Source organism: Equus przewalskii, chromosome 18 (assembly GCF_037783145.1).
Source record: "Equus przewalskii isolate Varuska chromosome 18, EquPr2, whole genome shotgun sequence".
NCBI classification, from domain to species: domain Eukaryota; kingdom Metazoa; phylum Chordata; class Mammalia; order Perissodactyla; family Equidae; genus Equus; species Equus przewalskii.
Window position 1 is genome coordinate 37,044,152 of NC_091848.1, and position 24,076 is coordinate 37,068,227.

A 24,076-nucleotide genomic window follows, 5' to 3' on the forward strand; every position below is an offset into this window, starting at 1 on the left:
GATGCTGACATCCCTCTTTGTGGCAGCTCCTTTTAATAACAAACCAGTAAACCTCCCAGTTAACAAAGGCACGGGGTGTGTTTATAAAGCACAGGTGCCCAGCACTTTGATCCAACAACGCTGGGATTTCCCTTCCCTTGCCCTGCAGCCAGAGAGGAGATCCAGCCTAATCAGGCTAAAGGGCCCTCCGAGTGCCGTGCGTATGCATTGGCAGTGGGACACTACGCGATGGGCTGGAACATGCTAATTGGCTGTTGTATGTTAAATCTCTTCTTCCCTCTCTCCCAGCTCCAGGAGATGCTTCCCTTCAATAAATTTCCTCCCTCGTTTTTGTCCTGAAAATGGAGACTTCAAAAGTAAGTGTGTCAGAAGAAAGGTTTTGATGTGCCATTAACTCTCAGTTATCCATATTAACAGAGGAGAGCAGTGGTGCAGATAATTCAAAGCCAAAGGCTCTTTCTATTTAGCTCTGTAGTGCATTGTTTTGAGGGGTTTGGTGGCAGACTTACTTCCCTAATTATGTTTGTCTTTGCTTCTTATTAAAATGAGTGTGTTTGCCTTAGGGCCAGGCAGTTGGGTGACATGAATATTCTGGCACAGAATTTATAAAATTCACCAGGGGAAATCCACAAAGCACACAGATAATCAAACTTGACTAGATCTGAGTTCACGTTCTTAATCACCTGTGATCAATTGCTTTGTTCCTCTGGGACTAAAGTGAGCCAGGAATGAGACATAATTATAGGAGACTCGTTGGAAGGGAGTGAGCCTTTACATTTAGATGAAGACACAAGACTGTGTTGTGGCCAAAATTGATAATACAATCAATATCGATGTTTTCCCTGCCTGGTTCCACCACCTTCTATTTTGCAGCCAGAGTTATCTTTATACGCAAATCTCATCCTGTTCATCTCTTCCTTACATCCTGCAATGGCTCCCTGTGCTAGTCATTAGGGCTACTCCCAAACATCCCACACACTCCTCCCTAACAGGTGGTAGGACCATACACTTCCACCCCCAAAATTAGTGTGGCCGTGTGACCGGTGTTGGTTAATGAAATGTGAGTGAAAGTGGCATATGTCACTTCTGGGTGGAAGGTTTCAGAGACAGCATGAGCTTGGCTACATGCTTTGTCTGGTAAGGAAACTGGCAGCATCTAAGCTGGTGGCTGGCCATCAGCCTGGGTCCCCGAGAGACTGTGATGACCACAGCTCCCACCAGCCAGTGATGGGCATGTGGGAGGAGTAAGAAATAAACCCCTGTTGTTTCAAACCACTGAGATTTTAAGGTTCTTAGTTAACTCAGCAGATCTCTATCATGGCACATATCAAGCGGCACCATGATTATCTGAGTTATCTCCCCAACTAGACACTGAACAACTTGAGGCCATAATTATTTCTTCTTTAGTATGTTAAGCTCAGTATATAGCATATTAAAACAATCTGCTAGAAAATGAAATTTTCTTCCTTCCTGGCCTCTGTAATCCTCCATAATTATATTTTTCCAACACTTGCCCCCCTCCCAGCAGCACTGGCTGAAATGATAGTGTCTTTGGTGCTCAAATATATGGGGAAGAGTGGACCCATTCTTCTGGACCAGTAGTACAAGTAGGAAGAGCTGGCAGAGGGGTGAGAGAGAGAGATAAGTTGAGGCAACTTAGGCTGCAGGCATTTCAGATATCACGGGTTCAAGGGGCAGACAAGGTTTTGAAATAAAGTCTTGGGGCGACCACATAGAAAAAATAGCATCCCAAAGTGTTAGTTTTACAAGGGATCACAGGTGTTATCTGGACTAGACTCCTACATCGTTACTATCATTATCATAATAGCAATATTTACTAATAACTTATTCTATACCGGGCACAGCTCCAACTGCCTTACAATTAACTCATTGAATCCCCACAACAATTCTATAAGGCACTATTATTATTTCCATTTTACAGATGAGGAAATTGAAGCACAAAGAGGTAAATTCCCTATGACCCCACAGCTAGCAAATACCCCTCTCTGAATTCAGGGTCTGCTTGAACACTCCCCATCATGGGAACTCACTAACTCTCAATGCATCCCACCCCAAGCCATGTCCCACCTCCCCTTCCAACTGCTGTCCCCTGGGCAGTTCTGCCTCCTGGACCAACACAAGCACTCCTACCCTCCTCTCTCCAAGGTAGCCCTTCACAGATCTGAAGGCAGCAATCCATCCCTTAAGGCTCCTCTTCTCCAGTCTAAACAGCCCCAATTCACTCAACCCCTTCCAAAGCCCCATAGCCTGAGGCCCCTCACCATCCCAGCTCAGACTCACATATGCTACTTGGTTAAGTCAGCGGAATGCAACTCGTGACTCTCCCTTCTAGTCTTGCATTGAGCTAATGCCTTCTACAAGCCCAGCACATTCCTTTCACCATGTAAAGCAGGGTCTGGAGGAAGAAATGGGGCCATAATCTGCTACAGGAACAGCTGGCTGGCCACGTGTCCTGCACACGTCCCCCATCCTGGCAAATGGAATGCTAAGGGATCCTCATGTTCAGAGCTCCTCATTCTTACTCAGGTTGGAAGTCTGTTTCTGCCTCCCTGCCCCCAGTTTCTTCCCCTCACCATTCTCCTCACCCCAGCCCCCACCCCCCAGGCAGTGCCGAGAACACCTCCACTCACCATGGAGTTCATGGCGAAGTGATTATGCTGCGTCTGGAGGTCTAGGGCATGCTGGTAGCTGACTCCGATCTCCGTATGGCTCTGGAGGAATAACTCCTTGTTGTGGCTTATCCAGTCGAACATCTAGAGGGGACGAGACGGTACAGAGTAATCAGAAGGGTCATGGGTCCAACAGCACACAACTTTCAGAGCTATTGGCAGAATGAAAGCCCTCCTGCTGTGCCTAGTGAGAACCAATCACGTTCTCAGAACGGGGCGACCACAGCTGTGTCTCCCAGCAGAGCCCTCACTTCTAGCATAAGGACCCACCGCCAGCCGCTGTGTTTCTCTACAGAGGCTAAGGAAAAAAGAGAAAATGAGTGAGAGAATCAGGGAGACGGGGAGGAAGCTGTTCACTACACCTAGTTACTTCCCCTTTGTAAAAACTTAGCCTCAAAAGGGGCCCATGTGTGCTTTAAAGACAGGTGATGAGGGAAAAGCTGGGAGGCTTAATCCATTCCCTCCTGCAGCAGTAGAGGAGAGAGACCCATGCTGGAAGCAACAGGGATCCTAACGTGCCCCTATCCCACTTACACACCGCCCAACCACACACTGTTGAATGGACTCTGAACTGAACCAACCTTCTTTGTAACTCCCCAGCCTCACAATTCCAGGGTTTCTGCTCTAACCCATCAGGAACCAGAAGAGGAGGATTTTAAAGGTAGCATAAGCAGTGCCTGGTGCAGTGGGCATGGAGCCACTTTCCTACCCTGAGCTCTGTACCCTGGTTTTCATTTAGGTTTCCACCTCTCTTCCAGGCAGCCTGCATGCTGTAGAGGGAGATGACCAGAACCCCAGTTCCAAAGGGGGCCTGATCATTCTAAAGACTATCCTTCCTCAGGACTCCAGATCTAAGCCAATCAGCATGCGACATTTCCCGGCCAATGAAATTGTCTCAGAAACAGGAATGTTATCCAATTCAGTATATAAAACATGAGGGGAAGTTTGCTGGAAGCTTCTGGGAAAACAGAACCCTAGTTCTATAGACACAACTTTTCTTCCTCTGATACTGTCATTGTGACCCTGAGCCTCAAACTGTTGCAGCCATTCTACTGGCAGCTTGAGGGTGAAGCCAACGGGTAGAGAAAGGGTATAGCCAAAACAATGGCAGGAAATAGGCAGAGCCCTGATTGAGCCTTGCCTGATCTCTACTTTGTCTCTGGACTTGCTTATACCTAAGCCAAGAAATCTTCTTTATTAGTCAAGCTGGTTTAAATTGGATTTTCTGTAATTTTCTGCCCAGAGCAGTCAAATGATACAGGCAGGAAAGGTGTGAAACTTTTGGGGAAGAGGACTGCTATCATTGGCACAGATGCCCTATAGCTTGGGATGGGCTAAAGGCTGCAGCTCAAGGAGAGCAGAGCAGAGCAGGGAGGAGCTGAGCGTAGGTGCAGTTTGAGATGCTGCAAAGACGGTGCCAGCTTTCCTGGAGGCAGAAGTACAGCCTCATTCCATTATTTCTCTTTAAACGGAAGAGCCAATTCACTTTTTCAGTTATATCTAACCAACATTTTTGGGACACTATGTGCCAAGCACTGTCCAAGGCAACAGAAGGCCAACAATGACTAAAATGTGATTCTTGAGTTTCAGGGACTGAAAGGCCAGTGGGGTAAGATGATGTGGACTCAGATACAACGTTAGTAAAACCTAGCATATGACCTGATTAAAATGACACCTCAAAAAAAATCTATGGAGATAGAGGCCAACATATGCTATCAAGGTAGCACAGAGGTAGCACCCATTCTTGATGGCATGGAAACAGGGAAGAGCAGAGAAGGCTTCCCAGAGGAGGTGACACCTGAGTTGAGCCTTGACTCAGGTAGGAATTAGCCAGGTGAAGATGAGTGCGATGTGAGCTCCAGGCAAAGGGGAGATAAAAGGGGCAGAACTGTGGGGCAGCCCAGGGTATCGAGGGCTCTGGAAGCATCCCCATATGCTCCTGGAGCCCGATGTGAGGAGGTGTGGCTGACCACGGAGAGCCCTGGACAGAGGCTTCAGGAAACCTGGACCGTATACTATGAGCAGCAAGATGTTGGTGGAGGGTTTTAAGCTGAGCAGTGAAGTGTGATGTAAGCTTTCATAGCAGTGCGGGATGTGGATTGGAGAGGCCGGGACGGGGCAGAGAGAAGGGTTAGGAGGCTTTATAGTAACCCAATGAGTGAAGGGAGAACCTGGAAATCTGGCTTAGGGAAGTAGCAGTGGAGGCTGAGAAGTGGGCAGATTTGAGAGCTACTAGAAATGAGACTGACAATGGTTTGGGGAGGGGAGGGTGAGAAAGAGCTCAGGGGAACAGCCAGGTTTCTCCCTGGCACCCTGGCATGGTGCCCCGGGGCCTTGTAATAAAAGGTGCCACCACAGGTGCTACCTAAGAGGAGGGTAAGAAGCTTGGGTGGGGGTGGGGAGATCGTAGGCTCTGTTTTAGATGTGCTGAGATTGAGGGGCTTACAAACGTGTCAGGAGGAGGTGTCCTGTGGGCAATTAGAGTTACGTGTCTGGAGAGACAACTCAAACTTAAGTATACAACACCACCTTCCAAAGGCACACGTGCATGATTTGGAGACGATACTCCCTTCTGAATCACTCAGATCACTTCTGGATACCTACACCGAGAATCACAAAAGGATGAAAGTAGCATTCTTCACTTTCGAGCGTCAGGGATGTTTCAGGCTGGCAGCTCCTGCACAGGCTGGGTTGTTATCTGCGCTGTGCACCATCCTGGGTCCGCCAGCCACGGCCAGCCCCACATCATGGCACTCGGGCCATTTTTTTAAAATTATTATTAAGGACAAGGGGGAAAAGAAGACAGGTGCCCCCGGAGTTTAGATGAATCTTATTCTGTAATTTTTGATCTTTAAAGTTCTGCCTCTCAATCCTATTTTAAAATAATTTCTTATCTCTTTTCCTTATTGACAAAAGAATCAATAAAGTTAATGAGAATCTGAAATGCCTGAAGTCCTTGGAACTTTGATGAAAAGTGCTCACTCCATATACTTTCCTGGATATCCCTCTGGCCGAGAAGTGACCTTCCCTGTATTTTACGTTAAATGATTTTAGATATGCAAATGAGCAGCAGAGTTCTGTGCTAGCACCACCATGATTAGATTGCCTGGCACCAGGTCCCACTGGACTAAGAGCAAGGATTGCTGAACGTGAGCCGGTTAGAGCGGAAAGCAGTAAGAAAAGCGAGTTCAAGACAGGTGAGAGTGAGAGTGCTGGAGGAACTGTGCATCTCCTTGAACAGGCTTCTCAGAGCAGGAGGTCTGCCCCATGCCATTCCACCCATGCCGACTTCCACCTTGGAGCATACGAGCTGCTCTCCAGTGGCCGGGCATTCTGGGAAAGTTCAGCTGTGCTGGAGGTGGTGCTCCAAAGAGGTGATACACGTCTCAGACAGAGAAGAAAAGACCTGCTCTGGGGACCAGATGGTCCCATGTGATATCACCAACCAGGGTCTCTCCAGGATGACTGTTTCCTAGAGACAGTCTCATGTCTTCTCTGGGCCCAAACCTGCTGCCTAATTGTATACAATCCTCACCCTTGTGAGCCTGGCTGTCTGCAAGGGTCAGCATCATTTCTGTTGCATTCAGTGGAAATGGCTGCAGAGAGAGAATGTATGTGCATGTGCACATGTGTGTGTACATGTGCAAGGGCATGTGTGTTTGTGCACTCAGGGGTGTGTGTGTGTGTGTGTGTGCAGTCAAGTGGGACGAGGACTAGGCTGGTTCCGGGTTTGGATCTGTCACTAACTACCCATGAGACGGTGAGCAAGTTTCTTCATTTCTGAGTTTCTTTTCATTTGCAAGAGAGAAGAGGTTCCCAGAATGGAGGTAAGCATCGTGGTTTACAGTTGGCTCAATTTAGAAACTTATGGAATGTATTTTTTTCCGTTCAAAATAAAAAATGGTTTTATTGATTCTCCTGGATCAGAACCCATATTCATTGCTACAACTTAGATTTCTAACTTTTGAATAGAAGAACGTCAGCAAGAAAACTGGCGTTGTTTGATAGCCAGAGAAAGGCAGCTTCTTAGTCTCAGCCCTGACATTTGTCTGGTGCTGCAGAGTTCAGAAGGTCCAGTCACACACATCACTTCACTGCATCCATCAGGCATACTTTACAGGTGGGAAACAGGTTCAGAGAAGTGAAGCCCAGGGTCTAGAATTCATTCATTCCACCCAAGGCACGTTCACTGAGTGCCTGTTGAGCCAGGCTCTTGGGAGGCGCCCTCCCTCCTGCGTGTGGCTGTAGGACCCCCTCTGCCTGGGCTCCACCCTTTTACCCCCAAAAGGCAGCCACCAGGGCCCTGTGGGGCTCCAGCTGGAGAAAGGTGCTGTCCCTTCCAGAGGGCCATTCACTCTCCAACCCCCAGCCTCCTCCTGTCTCCATGCCTCTGCCCCATCGGTGCCTGGGGACAACTCCTTCAAACAGCTCCACTGCTCTCAAGAAATACCTTGTGAATGAATGAATGCATGAGTGAGTTAGCCACAGGCTCTGGGATTGCTAATCTCCGTACAAGCGGACCCCTTCTATGCTCCCTTCCAGCTAGGGCGTTTTATGATTTGATCTATTCAAATTGGGCTCTCCGGAAGACACATGAACCAGACTAACCCAAAGATCTCAAGAAAAACTAAAGAAAACATCTCCTCATTGGTTTCAATCATTTTGAACTGTCTTTTTTTCTTTTTTTCTTTTTGAGAAGCTACAAATGGTAGGTTAAACAAAATGTAATGTAACAACAAAATTCCTCCAAGAGGCAAGTTTATGTCTAAGCAATGAAATTTTATCTCTTTGTTTGGAAACCAACATAGTTTCCAAACTATGGAAATAGTTTTGTCTCATTAAGAAGAGAGATGTTACATGTAAGCTACTTGGACTTTTTTTTTTTCTTTTTCATGTTTTGCTTTTAACTAAGATAATTTTTTTTTTTTTTTTTTTTTTGGTGAGGAAGATTCTCCCTAAGCTAACATCTGTGCCAGTCTTCCTCTATTTTGTGTGCGGGTCACTGCCACAGCATGGCTTGACAACTAGTGTAGGTCTGCACCAGGGATCCGAACCCAGGAACCCAGGCTGCCAAAGCTGAATGTGCTGGATTTAACCACTATGCCACAGTGCTGGCCCCAGTAATTTTTTTTATACTGGCTAAAATTCAGGGAAAATGTGAAAATCTGGTTCTCTATAATAAATGATAAAAGAATGTATTTAAATGCAAATTAGGAAAATAAACAGAAACCTTTCCCCTCTTTTCTTATAAAGATGGGGATAACTAAAAGGTTATTATTGTTCTGTTCTGTTTTTAATGAAGCATAAACTATTTCATAGAGCAAAAAAAACACCCAAAACACAATGAGGATCTTGTGCTTATTTTCCTTCATTTGCAAATTTAGCAATGGCATGTAATTTAGAGTTTTAACTTTCAAACCACCTTACCACCTACTGTTAGTATTTTATACTGTCTGTAATTATAGATTCTATTGGTTTTAAAGTTGTTTATATTCAGCTTTGATGAGCTGATTAAGAGGATAGAAGAAAACCAACGGATTTTCTTTGTCTAAATATGCACAGCCCAATATCACCTGTGTCCCTTATACACTGCAGTGACCCATCCATAAAAGCTTGAGCCCTAAACAGCACTAACATCCTAGCTGCATCTGGGGATCTTGGAGTGCAGTCAATTCCACAATAAAATGTTACGCGTGTGAGACTGTGAAGAACAGAGGCTCAATCAGGAGACTTGGGTTCTAGTGCAGATTCTGCTGCATAGACATTGCCAAGTTAGGTTATTGGTCTGAACCTCAGTTTTGTTATTGGTAAAATGGGGATAACAATTTACCCTATTTCAACCTTATGGTAACAGCGAGATTCAAGTAAGATAACGGTGTCATGATTTGTTAAGTGTTGCATACCTGATAGAGTTTAAAATCCATATAGTGAGCATATTCTACTGCATATAGTTCCCCAATGTTTTCATTCAGAGCTCAAAACAGATGAAAGGTGTGGATTTAAAATTGCAGTAGGTTCACCTTACTGCGAAATCCCCACGGGCTAATGGGAATCACACCTGCAACTCGAACACAAACACATCCACAGCTCACTCCTCCCAGAGATGCACTCCCAGAGCAACACGGGGCGCTGCACAGACATGGCCTAGAGACGCTCCTGCATCCTCCCACTGCCTCACCCTCACAGACACAGAGGGCCCCGTGGTGCCTGGCCCACGCAGACTCAGAGACCAGTACACTCTCTCAGGGTTATGCCTGAGGGCACTGGTGCACTCCTGCCCTCCCTGTGTGGCCTGACGGGGCATCTCACACCCTCCTGCCTTGTTTCAGACGCTCCCTCCCTCATCCCCTCTGCCACACCCCAACTCTTTCATTACTAGAGACTCAATCTCTTTGGCTCTTAACAGTTTACACTCAGGAGAGACTCCTATTAAAATGCATTATTCCTGCAAACCCTCCTGAAATTAGTTTATCCTGGATACAGAAGCAGCTCAGTAAGAAAGCCAAGGCCCTTTGTGAGCAAGATGCAGGGATGAGATCCTAAAATGAGGTGGTGGAGAAGCCCTAGAGAGGAGAGAGGCCCTAACATGAGAAGAGGGTGGGAACCAGAGGCGAACCTCCCCCCCTTCACAATTCTGCTTTAACATATTCTTGTGCAAACAGGGTGACACAAAGACCCCATGTGTCTGTTCTGGCCCAGGACGCTTAAGACCCTTCAACCCTGGTTTACAATGATCCACTTTCCTAGGACTGAGCTTCCCTGTTTTGTCCAAAGTGGGGCAAAGAGAGAAAAAAGATAAAGGACCCCATAATGTGGGCTTTGTTTCTAGGTTCCTAGGATTCCTCACCAAAGGGAGTTTGACACCTCACCTCTCTGTACCTGCAGGCTTACAGGCCGCAGGGGTTCAGGGTTCTGAGAGACCATCTCCACACCGGTATCTCTAGATGGGAGGGGCGGTGGGGACTTGTGCCTGATAGACTGTAGGTGTCAATACATAGCTAGTGAGGGGGATAAGGTGCCCTGGGCTCTGCCTGTTTTCCTTTAGGCTTTTGGCATGTCCGCTGGCATACTTTTTATATATTGTATAACAGAGAAGCCATTTGTATCTTTCACTATATATCCGGCTGCTCCAGGGAGGATGGTGCAGCCTGGTTACCTGGGGGACCCCACCACTGTAGCCACAGCAATCAGCCAAGATACCAAACAATTTCACCAACCAGGCTGTGTCTCTGACCTGTGGACATCCTATCGATCTCCTAGCACATTTCTTACACCTTCCATCTCAAATTCCCTAATTCCCAAATCCCAGCTCTAACATCCTAACATGTTGCTCACATCTAGAATTGCCCTGGTTTCTCTATAAAACAGGCAAATATCCCACTGCAAGTAAAGGGTTAACAAAACATTTCCCCTTCTGCATGACAATCTGACCTTCAGTTAACATCCCAGTTCTGTCTCCCTGGAAACAGATTAAGATAGTATGTGACAAATCACATTACCTATGGTAAAAAAAAAAAAAAAAAAACAACCCTGATTGCTAAATTGTATCTGAATCAGAAGGACTATCAATGAACTATAAATACCTGAGAGGGGCATCATACCTTGGGCTTCCCCGAGCGTGGTGCCTCTTGTAACTGGCATGTCCACTACAGGGACCCTGGAAGGGTGCCGATGGAGCTGTTACAAGAGAGATCGGCTCCTGTGGAGCAAGGATTTTTTAAGCCATGGCAGCTTCCGCAACTGCCCACCGTGGATCTTGTCTTCTTGCATCTGAGCTGTTCTGCTGCAAGGACTATCCTGCTGGTAAGCCATCGTTCCCGTGTGATATTGCCCCGAGTAGATCAGTGCCAAAGATGGCCCATTGTAGTCTCATTGGTCAGAACATTCAGTAAAGTCTAAGAGGACTCTCTGGTGTGTGTTGCATGCATATTTCAGAGCCAAACTATATAAACAGTACTGTGCCCCTTCTTGTCTTCCCTTTCTCCATCCTCCTTTCCCATTTTCAATTTCTCTCAATAACAGCAGTAATGATAATGGTAACAACAACAATAACAACAACTCACAATTACTGAATCCATGCTATGTGCCAGGCACTGTTCCAAGCACTTTACATATGTTAACTCATTTAATCCTCTAATAACCTCATAATTATCTCCCCAATATTAACCCCCAATATTATCATCTCTATTTTATAGATTGAAAAACTAAGGCACAAAGAGGTTAATTAACTCGCCCAAAGCCACGAAGCTAATAGGCAGCAGAGCCAAGATTCAAACCCAGGGGGCCTAGTTGCAACATCGATGCTCTTAACCCTGTCGCTCTACCTCCCAACATGCTCAGAGCTTCATTCCGTCTATACTTCCCGTCATCACCAAACTTTCAGAAGTGTGTTCTGCCCCTGCTGCCTTTGTTTTCCCTCTATCCACTTCCTCCTTAACCCCCTGTAATAGGTCTACCTTCACTGCTTTCTTAAATCTGCACCCACAGTGAAAATCCATGTCTCTTCCTTTCTGAGTCCTTCTCTTTCCCTGTGATGTCACATCAGAATCTGATGCAGTCCTTCCTGAAACTCGACCCTCTCTGGCCCTCTACCCCAGGTCATTTTCAGGGGCAGGCCACGCAGCTGCAGACATGATGAGCTTCTCCCCTCTGCCTTCGCAGGTCTCCACCCAACACTAAATTCTCTCAGGAGCACCTGCGCTTTCACGCACGGCCACTCTCCTCCCTGACATGTCATGTCTCGTCTCAGCAGGATGAGACAACAGCAACACTCTAATTTTGAAAGCTCTCCCATCCTCCAGTCCTACACTCATTTATCCAAACTTGCCTCCACTTCTCCAGCTGCCTCTTCACGGCTTCCTTTCATGTCCTGCACACCTTACTGTGACAGTCTCAAGACTCAGCCCTCAGCCCTCTGCTTTTATTCATCAGGCTCTGTCCATGTGAAAATCCATCCCGGCTCATGACTTCAACAAAGCGAATAGTATTTCCTATTTCATGTGCCAAGCCCTGTGCCAAGTTCCTCCATAGATTATCTCATGTCATCCTCATAAGAATGCTACAAAGAAGGAATTGTTCGTTCCATTTTAAACATGCTGAAAACTCAGTACAAAGAGGTGAAGTAAACTGCCGAACATCACACAATTGCTTGTAAGTGATGGAGATAAATTTAGAATCTAGTCTCCATCTGAAACTAAATTCCATCCAATTTCCTCTGTCCCGGGGTGCCCTCTAACCTTAACTTTCCAGATAACCGACAAAAATAAATATGTGCAAGGCTCTACACAAGAGCTTTACACACAGTATCTCAAGCCTCATCACAGCCCTATGAGGTAGCAGATACCATCATCATCACCTTTTTCTAGTTGAAGAAACAGAGTCAAAGAGATTATAAACAACTTGACCAAGGTCACATAACGAAAACCTAAATGGCATATTGAAGACTCGAATCTAGGTCTGGATGACTCCAAAGTCCATGCTTTTAAACCACTATCAAAATGTCTCCCAAATACACACCCAAATATCAGACTATTCCTAGTCACATGGTGCCTGTGCACTCAATATGGATATCCCCTTGACGTTCCACAGCATCTCCAACTACTGTGTCTTTTCTATGAAACCTGTTACCACCTTCTCCTGACTTCCCACATCTTCACCTCATCCCCCAGAGCCCACTTGTTCTTTCTTTCCTCAAATAACCCTGAAATTTACCCTTTACTTTCCATTGCTGCTGCCACTCACCCCACAGCCCCTCCTGCCTAGATGACCGCAGTCATTAATTCATACTGGAATTCCTTACTGGTCTCCCTGACTCCGTTTTCTCCCTTATACCAAGCCATCTGCACCACCAGGTCCACTGCTCTAAGACACTGCTTTCATCATGGCATTCCCTCGGTCAAAAAAAACCCTGCAAAATTATTGCTGCTATCTGTCATCTAAAATGCAAAATCCAGTCTCCGTATTCTGGCATTCAAGGAGCTCCTCCCTCCCCAGCTGGTCCGAATCTGCCTTTCTCTATTATTTCACACTGCTGTCCCACAGCAAGCATCCTTTCCAGCCATATTCTAGTCACTGCCATGCTCACTGCCACCCCTGTATTTGTGCACACATCTTTCCCCCCATGAAATGCTCCACACTCAAATATCCGAATTATTCCCCTCCTTCAAAATACAATTGAAGTCTCACCTCCTAGGATGCCTTCGTTGACCAACTGAGCCCATACTGATTTCTCTTTCCTCCAAACTCACTGCTCCAGTGTCTACCACAGTAGTTCACAAACCTAGCCTTAATTCAGAACTATCTAAAATGTTTTCTTTTTTTTTTTTTGAGGAAGATCAGCCTTGAGCCAACTTCTGCCAATCCTCCTCTTCGCTGGGGAACACTAGCCCTGAGCTAACATCCGTGCCCATCTTCGTCTACTTTATATGTGGGACGCCTACCACAGCATGGCGTGCCAAGTGGTGCCATGTCCACACCTGGGATCTAAACTGGCAGACCCCAGGCCGCCAAAGCAGAACGTGTGCACTTAACTGCTGCGCCACCAGGCCAGCCCCTCTAAAATGTTTTCTTAAAAAATATAGCTTCCCAGGCCTACCCTTGAGGTTCTGATTCAGTAGGAGCTCTCCAGGTGATTCCGATGCACTGCATTTTTATTTAAACAGTTCAGGTGGAGACTTATGGTCTGTCAATGAGGAAGTAGCTGGTATCAACTGGGTCTTTATTCAGCAGCACTGGGGAACCACTGGAGGGGTGTGATACGGTCAAATTCACTTTTAACCCTGAACTTTTAACCCTCTACACTGAGGCTTCCAGAAAGAGAGTCATTTATCTCACTGCAAAGGGGAGTCCAAGCCAGCAGTTATTGCACAAAACAAAATCAACAAGCATAATACAGACTTCTCACCAACTGCAGGTTCTCTGCCTCCCCCTCCACTCCTTTTTCTTACAAACCCTTCAAAGTCTGGGTCAAAGAAGACAAAGGGAGAGAGAAAGATAACTTATGAAAGGTGATGCCAGCACAGGGTATGACACACAGTGGATGCTGAATGCTTTCTACCTCCCCTGGGTTCAGACAGGATAAGCTGGCAATCACAAAAAGTAGTTGCTTTCTAATTAGAGAAACCCAGGCTGCAAAACTTCATGCTAAACTCACACTGTGTCCTTGAAAATGAGCCGCGGCTCGGCTCTGCCTGGGGAAGTACATGCTCATGTTAGGCCTTCAAAGGCCACTCTCCTCACTCTTGCCCTCCTCATGCTAAGTGATATAATGAAAAGTCTCACCAAGTCCATTATTAATATAAATATTTTCAGACTTTAAATAATGGTTTTTTGAGTTTTATTTCCAGTCTGTTTGGCTAGACGGGCTAAATTCCCTGCAGCACTGGCAATACACACAGTACCCCGCTGTGGGAAAGGAATGGTCATCCAGGAGCCAGCAAGTCAAGCAGACGAGAAACAGGACCAACCAAGCCAGGAGTCAGCCCAGGCAGCCCCGGGATACTGACGCCGAGTGGCCAAATTCCTTCCATCTGAACCACAGATGCTGATAAAATATTTTCAGGAACGGAGTAAGGGAATGTGCTTCACTCACTTCCCAAAATGTAGAATTGAAGAGGTCAAACCCTATTTAATCCAAGCTGAGAAAATAGTGCCCAACTTTATCCCAGAGCTAAATTTAGGCATAAAGCGAGATCTGCCCTTGGAAAGTTAATTTAGATGAGCTAATGCTTGTTCCTGGCATACAGGATGCACTCAGTAAATGGTAACTATTATTGTTGCTGCAGAAATGGAGTGTCTGTTGGATGTTTTCATTCCATCCTCCCACGCATCCTAAAATTGGCTGTGCCAATCATTTGCACATCTGGGAAGAAAAATTCCACATGGGCTAAGGAGGAGATGGCTCTCCCTTTACAAGCCCCTCTCGGAGAGAAGGGGGTGGGCGCATTGCTGGAAGAGATCTGTGCTAGGTGGGCTTGACCTTGAGCTGAGCAAGAGAGCTAGCACTGCCCTTTTTCCCTTCTCCCCTGTTCCAGTAGCAGCTTCAGCAGCGGGGCCAGGGCAGGTGAGGGAACACATGGGGGCCAGGCTCAGGTACATCCAGGAGACGCTTGGCCATACTTCCAGCTTCCAGACCCCAACCTAGCACGGCATACCCTGCAGGAGCTCAGGAAGGACTTACGGAATGAAGAACCCAGACACTGCTCAAAACCCCCCATTGCTTTAACAATCTTATTCAGAGGATAAAGTGACTTCCTGTCTTTAGATAGTGCCATTGTCCCCAAGAGTAGGGCAGAAATGCAATAACCAGATAACTTATAGTAATCTTTTCAGTAATCTTCATCACTACTTCTCTCACTTTTCTGTGTGTTAAAAGAAATTAACATTTGAATTTAATTTAGTCATCCATCCTTCCTCCAAAATGTTTTTGGGATTTCTTTCCACTCTTGCCCTCCCGTCATCACCCTAACATGAAGGCCTTGTAGTTACCTTGGCTCTCCTTCCTCCCTGACATGCAGTCGGTTCCTTGGTCCCATTTTCTTTCCTTTAGAGTGGCTCCAGGGTTTGCCTCTCTCTCTTTTCCACTCGCACTACTCACACTTTCCACACCCCATCTGCTCACACTTGGATTAGTACAAAAGGAACTGGTCTCCCTGCCTCCTCATCTCTCCCTTGCAAGAAGAAACTTGCTAAAACCCCAGTTTTTAACTGAGAGCATTAACGCAGTGTCCCTTGAAACCACTCAGCAGTAGGTGGTGCTCTTGTGTCAGCTCCGAGTGCTCACAAAAGTTTTGTTCCATCAGGCAGCCTAGTAAGTACAGACTGTGCCACAGTCTACTTTTTATTTGGCTCTGACTGTGTGCCTCTGGGGAACACAGAGTTATCTAAGACATTGGCCCTGACCTCCAGGAATGTGCAATATAACTGGGGGAATGAGGTCTTTGAACATAAAGCTATAATACAAGATGGGTTGGAATAGGGTCAATTTGAGCGGGATGGATAAGGACTATAGGAAGATGCCCAGAGGAGAGAAAGACCACCTCCAATAGGGAGGAGTGGGGAAAGTAGCATTTGAGAGCATTTGAGCTGGACCTTCAGCTAGGGTAGGATTTCAATAGGTGGAATGGGAGGGCGGTTGGTATGAACAGACGTGTGAGAAGGCGGGACTGTGCAAAGCACAGAAGAGGACGTCCTGGTGGTGGGGGCTGAATGCCCAAGTCCAGTCTCACTCTCCATGCTAGGCCCTCTGCTTTGCACCTCCTCTTGATACCACATGACAAGCGTCAGCTCCCCAGGGAAATCTCCTAGGGCAGGACAAGTGCCACTCTGAGGTGGGACCAGTCAGTCCACCTGATCTGCATGGAGGAAACTAAATATCCCTTTTTCTCTATACCAAGAAAGGGCATGTCTTCTCTCACCACAGCACCAATGGTCCCCACAGCAGGGTCCTTCTTGTCCTAGAAAAGGCTCACTATGGAGGGACCAGAAATGAGGCAAGGAGCAAGAGAGTGGTGTTGCTTGGTGGACATAGAATGGAGAACACGGGGGAAGAACCCTTCTGAGACTCCAGTAGAGGTACTTAATGTAATTAATGTTCCTTTGTGTGTTTCACTATGAATTGTCTGACTCTCACCAAGACAAGACCACAAAGCTTTCGCCCTGCTTGGGAATGATATCAGGGAGAGCCATGGGTCACAGGGATGGGGCTGGAATAGTCAATACCCTGGAGAGGGGCTTTTCCCTGAGGAAGAGTGAATACTACTGACCGGGGCGCACCTAACTCGGGGCATCAAAACCTGTCAACTCAACGCTTTCATACTGGAAAAGTCTCTCTATGTGTACATGTGAGAAGACATCCTCTTGTGTTCACCTAGAAGAAGTGCCTCTTTCTATTTGAATGAGGGAACACAGTTCTCTGAGTGGGCATGCCTTGGAGTTTCAGACTGACTAACTTGAGCTTTAAGAAGCAAGTACACCCATGCACACAAAATCTTTTTCTCACTTGTGGAAGTGGGATCAAGAGCTGCAGACCCTGCAAACCCATCCCCTCTCATATTTGAAAAAATGGTCCCAGGAATGCCACATTGAAGAGTTCAGAGCCTACATCAAATGAAAATAGGCCAGTAGAACGATGGGAGTTCATCTGGAGCAGAAGAGACTGGGAAGTCCATGAGGACCATCTTCAAGTCACAGGAGGGGTGTCCTATGGGAGAAGGAAGAGACTAGTTCTGGGGGCCCCTAGGGCAGAGCTGGGAGCACAGGGTGGAAGCTCCAGGAAGGCAGATTCTGGCCTGGTGGAAGGAAGACTTTCTAACAAAGTAGGACTTTCTACAGCCTGTGTAGCCATGAAACAGGCTGCCTCACAAAGCTGTGACTCCACCCCAGAAATGCTCAGCAGAGGCTAGAAGAATGCATGTCAGTCAGGAAGGCTGGAAGGGAGTTCTGCCCTGGGTGAGGAACAGGACCTTCTGATTCAAAGATTCTAGCATTCTAAGATGCTCCTGGCAGGGCCTGAACCATTCATCCGCACCCAGGTTTCCTTGCGTCTACTGGTTACTCAGGGAGTGGTGTGACTAGATTTCTGACCCCGTGTTGTAGCTCCTGGTAATTGACATGGCACAGACATCACCCTCCTGCACTCCTTGCCACGGAGCCTGAGCTCCTGCCACACTGGACAGTGGGTGTTCCCAGAACCCCACCCTGGCCTTTGAGGCTACCACACCTTTGCTCAAGCTCTTCCCTTTTTCCTACACACCAACTTGGGCAGAATGTTTCCCCATCTATCTTGTTCCCATAGCAGTGACAGGTACCTCGGTGAACTTTCCCTATGCAGCAGCTATCTGCTGGTGCCCCCTGCTCCAATGTGCTAAGGCCTGACTCTCTCCATCTTCCAATTGCCTGTCCCCAGCACAATATCTGGCACTTATTTAATTGGCTTATCTTCAGCAACAGTGTGCTAAGATCTTGCCAACCCAATCACGTGCTTCCACTTCCCTTTCCTCCTATTAGCAGCAGATCTTGTATCTAAGCCTCATTGACAGGTTTCTTGCCAAGATCTCTTCCTGGTTTCTCCAGGCACCAGGTCCCTACCTTGCTTCCACGCTATGCTGTCACATGCTGCCTACTGTCTACTCCAGGATCCTTGCTGTGGATGTGGGTCTACTCCCTGCCCTCCCTCCCAAGACCTCAGAAAGACTCCCTAAGCCTCTCTTCTACTCCTGATCCTTCTATCTACATGGCTCAGCTCAAGTCTGTCTCTACGAACCTGTTGAACACCTACTGGGCTCCGGGCATACTAAATGCTTTATATACATTTTCTTTAATCCATACAGCAATCCTAAGGCATGTATTAAAATCTATATTTTACAGATAAAGAAACTGCTCAGAGAGGGTTGAATTGGCCACAGCTAGCGAGTAGCTAAGCTGGGATTCCAACCCAGGTCTCTGAGATTGCAAAGCCAGAGATCTTTCTAGAAGTCTTGGCTAGGTCTTCTGGCCTGTGATCTCTCTGCCCTCCATGGGAGGCCTGAACCACTCATGGAGCTCTTCCTTAGCTCCACCCAAGGAAGGAAGCAGGACCACAAAAGAGAAGTGAAGCTACAAGTTCAGAGAGAATGGGTGCACCAAAAGGGTGGGGTAAGTACAGGCTGGAGGAGGTTCAGGGCAAGGAGAAGAAAGGTCACAAATGGGAAAGGCAGTTGGAGGGGTGCAGGGGGTAGGAGAGAAGGTGAAGAGGAGGAAGGAAAGTGGGTTCTTCAAAGTAAAATGCCTGGAAGGGAATTGTGAAGAAGCTCCCTACCCCAGAGACTCAGTTTGTTTTTTCACTTTGTAAATTATACCTGAATGTCTTTTGTTCAAAAAGTGCACTTAAGACATCTCCTCCACTTCTCCTACTGCAGCAGAGTGGACATGTTTTCTTTCATCTTGGACCATCTCACCACTCACTCCCCAAACACACCAGAGCCCCCCAACCCTGACCTCTGCCCAGTAAGCAACAGAGACCTTGATATCTAACCAGGTTCTAACCTCTAGGGTGGTTTCTATTTCTAAGCCATAATTTTCTTACAAGGTATGGAGAATCACATCAATGCTGAACCTAATTTTCCCTTCACTTCCTTACACTATTCCCCCATCCAGTGCCTGGGGTGGGAAGACGTGGTCCTCAGCACCTAGCAGAGGACCTGACACATAGTAGACACTCAACATCTGTTGACGAATGAATGAATCAATGAATCTTTCTCAGTTACTTGCCTGTGCCTCACACAACTTCTATTTCTGATCAGGACCTTCTTGTTTTCCTAGCTCACCTAAATTGCTTCAGACAGAATCAGTGTGACAACCTGGATTCTGGAAAATGTTGTTAAAACAGTGTCCACGTTCTCAGTTCCAAGAGGTCATTATGGGGTCCACAGTTCTACGGGGTCCACCTACAAGTAGGCGCCATATATGCAGGCTATTTGCATATGACAGTTCAGGTCTCAGCCCCTTCCAGCCCTCATGAGAGACTGGGGAGGGAGCCAAGCCTCCCCTGCCCAGTGTTCCTTCCAGTCCTTCCTCCACTCTGCTCTCCACACCCACACTCCTCGTGCAGGGCTGGTGACCTTAGCATACAGTGGGGCTGAAAATGCAGGAGAGGAAAGAAAGGAGAGGGAGGAAGGATGTAAGGAGGAGAAAAACAGCTTTGGGAGAAAACACACATGCAGCCTGCAGAACACTATGACTTGGATTATTTTTGGAATCTAATGTTTCTAATGTTCAAGGGGAGGAAATGAGAAAAAGTAAGTAGAGATTCCCAGGACCAGCAGGCTGGAAATAATACAGGACGCTGTGTCCTGTGTTGGGGCGGGATACAGACACACTTCCTCGCCCTGAGCCCAGTCAACAGGGGGTGGAGAGGGCGGTGGTTTAGGCCCCAGGAGGAGGAGGAGGGCAGGGACAGGCGGGCACGGGAGCCATTCTCCAAAAAAAGCAGGAAATTACAAACTGCCCAGTAAAGACCTTGCCCTTCTGGCTGCCCCGAAGGTCGCAGCTCTTTGAAGCCTCCCTCCCAACTCGAAGGGCTCAGGCCATTGAATCATAGAGACTTGTCGGCATGCCCCCTGGAGGCCTGTCTGGTGGTTGCCCTTTTACCACAGCAGTGGTGAGGACAGGGTCAAGTGACCCCTACTCTCCTTTCCTCCCCAGCCCTTCTAGTCATTTCCTAGGTTGCCGACAGGGGCGCCCCTTCTCCTGCAAGACAAGGTTGTGTGTGTATGTGTTGGGGAAAGAGGAGGAGCACCGGCCTCAGAGCAGAGGGCTTCCCTTCCCTTCCTGCCTACCTGGCTCTATTCCAGGCACACCTCCAACCTCACCAAGTCTCAGCTTTCCCATCTGTAAAATGATGCTCATATTCACGCCCTCCTGGCCTGCCACACAAAGTAGACGGGAGACCAAATGATGAACCACGGACTGGATGACTTTGGGTGGGTCTCTGCTCTGGGTCAAAGTTTTCTATGCAAAAGGAAGGGCTGGACCAGAAAATCTCTAAGGACAGGGGTGTGAGAACACTTTAAAAACTGACATTCAAAAAATATGACGTATTATAATTACTACAATGGCACTTCAGTTTGACAAATGACTGTGGAGTTGTGCTCACTGCTGGCTCGAGAGGTGTGGGGGGTGAAGGTGTGGCGAAGAGAAGAGGCAGCAGGCCAGTGTCTGGAAGGAAGGAGAGGCAGCGCAATTTCTCCACAACTGGCCCCACTGGTTCTTGTCACCCCAGGCAGGAGGAGACTTTGGGTCCTGCTTTGGGCCCTGGGGAGTGATTGGAACTGTTTATACCTTGGAGGGAGAGGGCAGGAAACAGCAGTGGATACTTTGCCCAGTGACGGGGCATCCGGGGGATGTCCTGAATTGCTAATGTGGTTAACAGGACATACAAACAGCAAAACACAATAAGCAAGCAACCCTCAGCACAGTCCGTGCTGCCTCCCGCCATGCCCTTCACCCAGTGGGCCCCGTGAATATTTTCTCACGGTTATTAACATGAAAGTAACATTATTTTGTTTGCACAAACCTCCAAGAATATCAAAATGCATAGATGCATTTCTTTGGTGGACTATAGGAAGTGTTTCTGGCCCAAGTTTGCAGGAGAATAAGACAAATAACGCTCTTAGCTATAACACAAAGCTGAAGGTGACAAGTGTCTCAGATGTAGAAGGAGCAGGGGGAGGGGCGATCACATCCCTCTGGGAGCATTGCTTTCCTCTGTGGCTGCTTCAAGGACAGACGTTGTTTTTTCAGAGACCTTTCCCCATGACGGCTGCCCCAACCCTGAGCCATTGGAGATGACCCCAATTTGACCTGGGTGCTCCTCTCTTGTGCCTCACTCAGGGGCAACACACCATTTAGTGATCTTTAGGGACCCCCATGAAGCTACATCATGATTACCAACTTCTCTCAAAAATCAATTCTTGATTTCGCTCCATTAGGGATCACTAAAAATTTTTTGGAGCAAGTTCATTTAGAAGACAGCATTAATGACCTTCTGCGTGGTCTCAGAAGGTGCTGGATGACTAAAGAGTAGAGCATGACCGAAGTGGTGCAGGGAGCCGGAAGGGAAGCCGATGTCTAGGGAGCAGCTATGCTGGCCCAGGCGCCAGACACCTCCACATACCTCATCCCATTTGATTCTCATAACAACCCTGGGTGGCATCTTGGGCTTTTCTTTTTTTTTCCCCAAGCAGGAAAAGACTCAATAGATTATGGTTCTAATTGCCGAGAAAAGTTTCTTATTGTCCATCAGCACCAAGGAAACAACCCTGAAGAGAGAAGAGCCTCCTGCAGACATATAGGGGAGAATGAATAGCAAAAAGGCAAAAATTATTATAGAATTCTTAAGCTATAAAGGGGCTTAGATATCATTTAGTGTGGCAAGTCTCAAAGGAGGAATGGCAGGCACATTTGAGCTGGGATGGGTGGGGGTCTTTACCAAACTACTCTGGAGATGCTGATACGTGGCTTTACAAGCCTATTCTCTATCACCACCACCACTACCATGACCACACACATGCCCTGCCATCCCACTTCTCCCATCGAAAGACACTGTCACAAAGAGAGAGTATTGTATATGAGGAAGTTGCAATGTGGAAGCAGAAGAAATGTGTAGGCACTGAGCTAGCCCAAATATTCATCCTTGTTTCTTGGGAACGTAATTGGGGATCAGAGTTTAAAGATGTGCCTAAAGTCTCCCAGCTGGTAAGCGGCACCCCAGGACCAATCTGAACCCCAACTCAGCTCTATTTCATCATGGACAGAACACCAATAAGTGTGCTCGAATTGCACCATGCAAGAATGAATATGCAGGAAGGCATTTAAAATTAGGTTCTCCAGAGGGAGCTTTCCCACAGGCAGCGTTGGGAGGGCAGGCTCGGGCAGCCATTGAGGCCAGTCTCCTCTAAGCAAACGAGCGGTTCTCACCCGGGAAGATGTCTTGGTCATGGAGGAGGTGGGTGCCCGTAAACCCTCCCAAGCACGGTGATAAAGATCTTGTCTTGGGCATGTCCCAAGCACAGGTTTACACTGAAACAAACACAACGTGGTGCATAAACCAATAATAAGCACAATTCCAATACTGGAAGCGCCACTGGGTAGCTCTGTCCACTCTTTTGGAGATTTTCACACAGGAAGTGGGAATATGCTCCTCCTTTCCAGAAGGGTTTTGGCCAAGACTAGAGTATGGCCTCCTGGCTAGACATCAGTCTAGCCTTCTTTATTCAGAAGCGAAGTAGACAAAGGTTTCTCCATCAGTTAAGTCTAGTTATGCACTGGAGTCCTTCCAAGCACTTCTCCTTCCCTACAAAGATTGGAAGATTGCAGGTCTTCCTAGATCAGAAGACGGATGGTGCAGCAGCTTCAATATTGTCTGATGCTTATCATTGGCATTAGCACGTAGATGGGCATCGTGAGGTCACAATGGCTGTCATCAAGATGACACAGCTGGGTTTCCTACAGTGGGCGGGAGGTAGACTTTTTTATCTCAAGGTCTCGTCCAGTTCTGCCATTTTAAGATGCATCCTCCACTGACCGGCACCCACCCTTCCCTTTTCCAAGGGGACATCTCCAACGAGCCTACTTAATGACCCTTAATCCCACAAACTGCTCCCTAATGGGGAAGAGGCCTCCCTTCTCTCTGGTAATGGGATGCGATTGCAGGGCAGACACCTTTATCACACAGGGTCCGCCGCAGCTGGAGGGGGTGGGGGGCAGCCTGCTGTGAAGCAGGGCTGCAAAGAGAGCCATAATCTGCACCTGGCTAATGAGGGGGGCCCCGGCCTGTGTTCTGTGAACACAATGGAAGACAGGCCCATTAGTTACAGACGAGAGGGCACAGGGCCGAGGTAGCAGTGTTCATATTGCAACAAGATGAGTTGTGCGTTACTCGAATCACCTCTGAATTACCCAGTCCTCCCACAAATTGCTCATTAAGGCTTTCCTGTCATTCCTTAGCTGCAATATTCCCTCTTCTCTGAAAACTCCCCAATCACAGAGGCTGTGCCTAGGACAGAGGGGTACACGCAGCAGACATAAATAAGGAGAAATACGAGTTTATGACAGCTTGCTGCTCCAGGACAGAAATTCTGGTCTACTCATCTTTATCCAAGTGCCGTGTTTTGGGCTCATGACAGCTGCTCAACAGAAGTTTATTAAACGAATGAGTGGCCTGCTTTATGAATTATCTGTGGAAACAGAGTCCCTCCTCCCTAAATGTTTAATTGGGAGAGAGAATGGCTCACTCCCCACCACCCCCAAGATAAGCAATGCAGGGGTCATCACAGAGGTCAGGGGAAGGTGGTGAGAAGTGGCCTCGCTCCCCAAGGCCAGCTGGTAAATGAGAAGATCACCCATTAGTCAAGCCCTGGGGAACAAGCTGTCACCTCACAGGGCCAGAGGGGAGACGCTGCGCCCACCCCTTTACAAAAATAGAAGCTGGGTGACCACCAGACTCCTCAATGGCCAAGAGCTTCCCAGATCTAAAATCAGAGGCCCCTGACAAGCCTGCCACCAGAAAGGAGACTAGACACGGCTCACACACTAACTATTTCCTCACGCCCTTGTTTAGATGTGGATCCGCGCACACAACCCTTACCCCAAACCGCCACCCTCCTCACCCCCTTTAAAAAATACCAAATAAGTCAAGGGCTGAGGCGCTCAGCTCTGCACAGATATTTCAAATTAATCTTGAAGCAACTTAAAAGGATTGTTTTTCTCCCCTGTTCCCTGCACATTTTCTGTGGCAGCTGGGTCAAGCCTGAGCAGCATTTTCACCGCTGACTCAATAGCAAAATATTTCTGGGCTGCCCTCTTCCTTTCACTCCCTCTGTTTTGTTTTTTATTTTCTCTCCCCTCCC

General features: G+C 47.4%; 1 protein-coding gene across 38 annotated transcripts in view; it reads right to left on the reverse strand.

The window, feature by feature from the left end:
• The window catches only part of KALRN (kalirin RhoGEF kinase), a 635,442-nt gene that overhangs the window by 387,269 nt on the left and 224,097 nt on the right, over positions 1–24,076 (reverse strand). For all 38 annotated transcript variants that reach the window (XM_070583665.1, XM_070583666.1, XM_070583679.1 and 35 more), the window contains one exon: positions 2,652–2,774. In XM_070583665.1, coding sequence (XP_070439766.1) covers positions 2,652–2,774 — 123 coding nt within the window. The remainder of the gene's footprint in view (positions 1–2,651; positions 2,775–24,076) is intronic.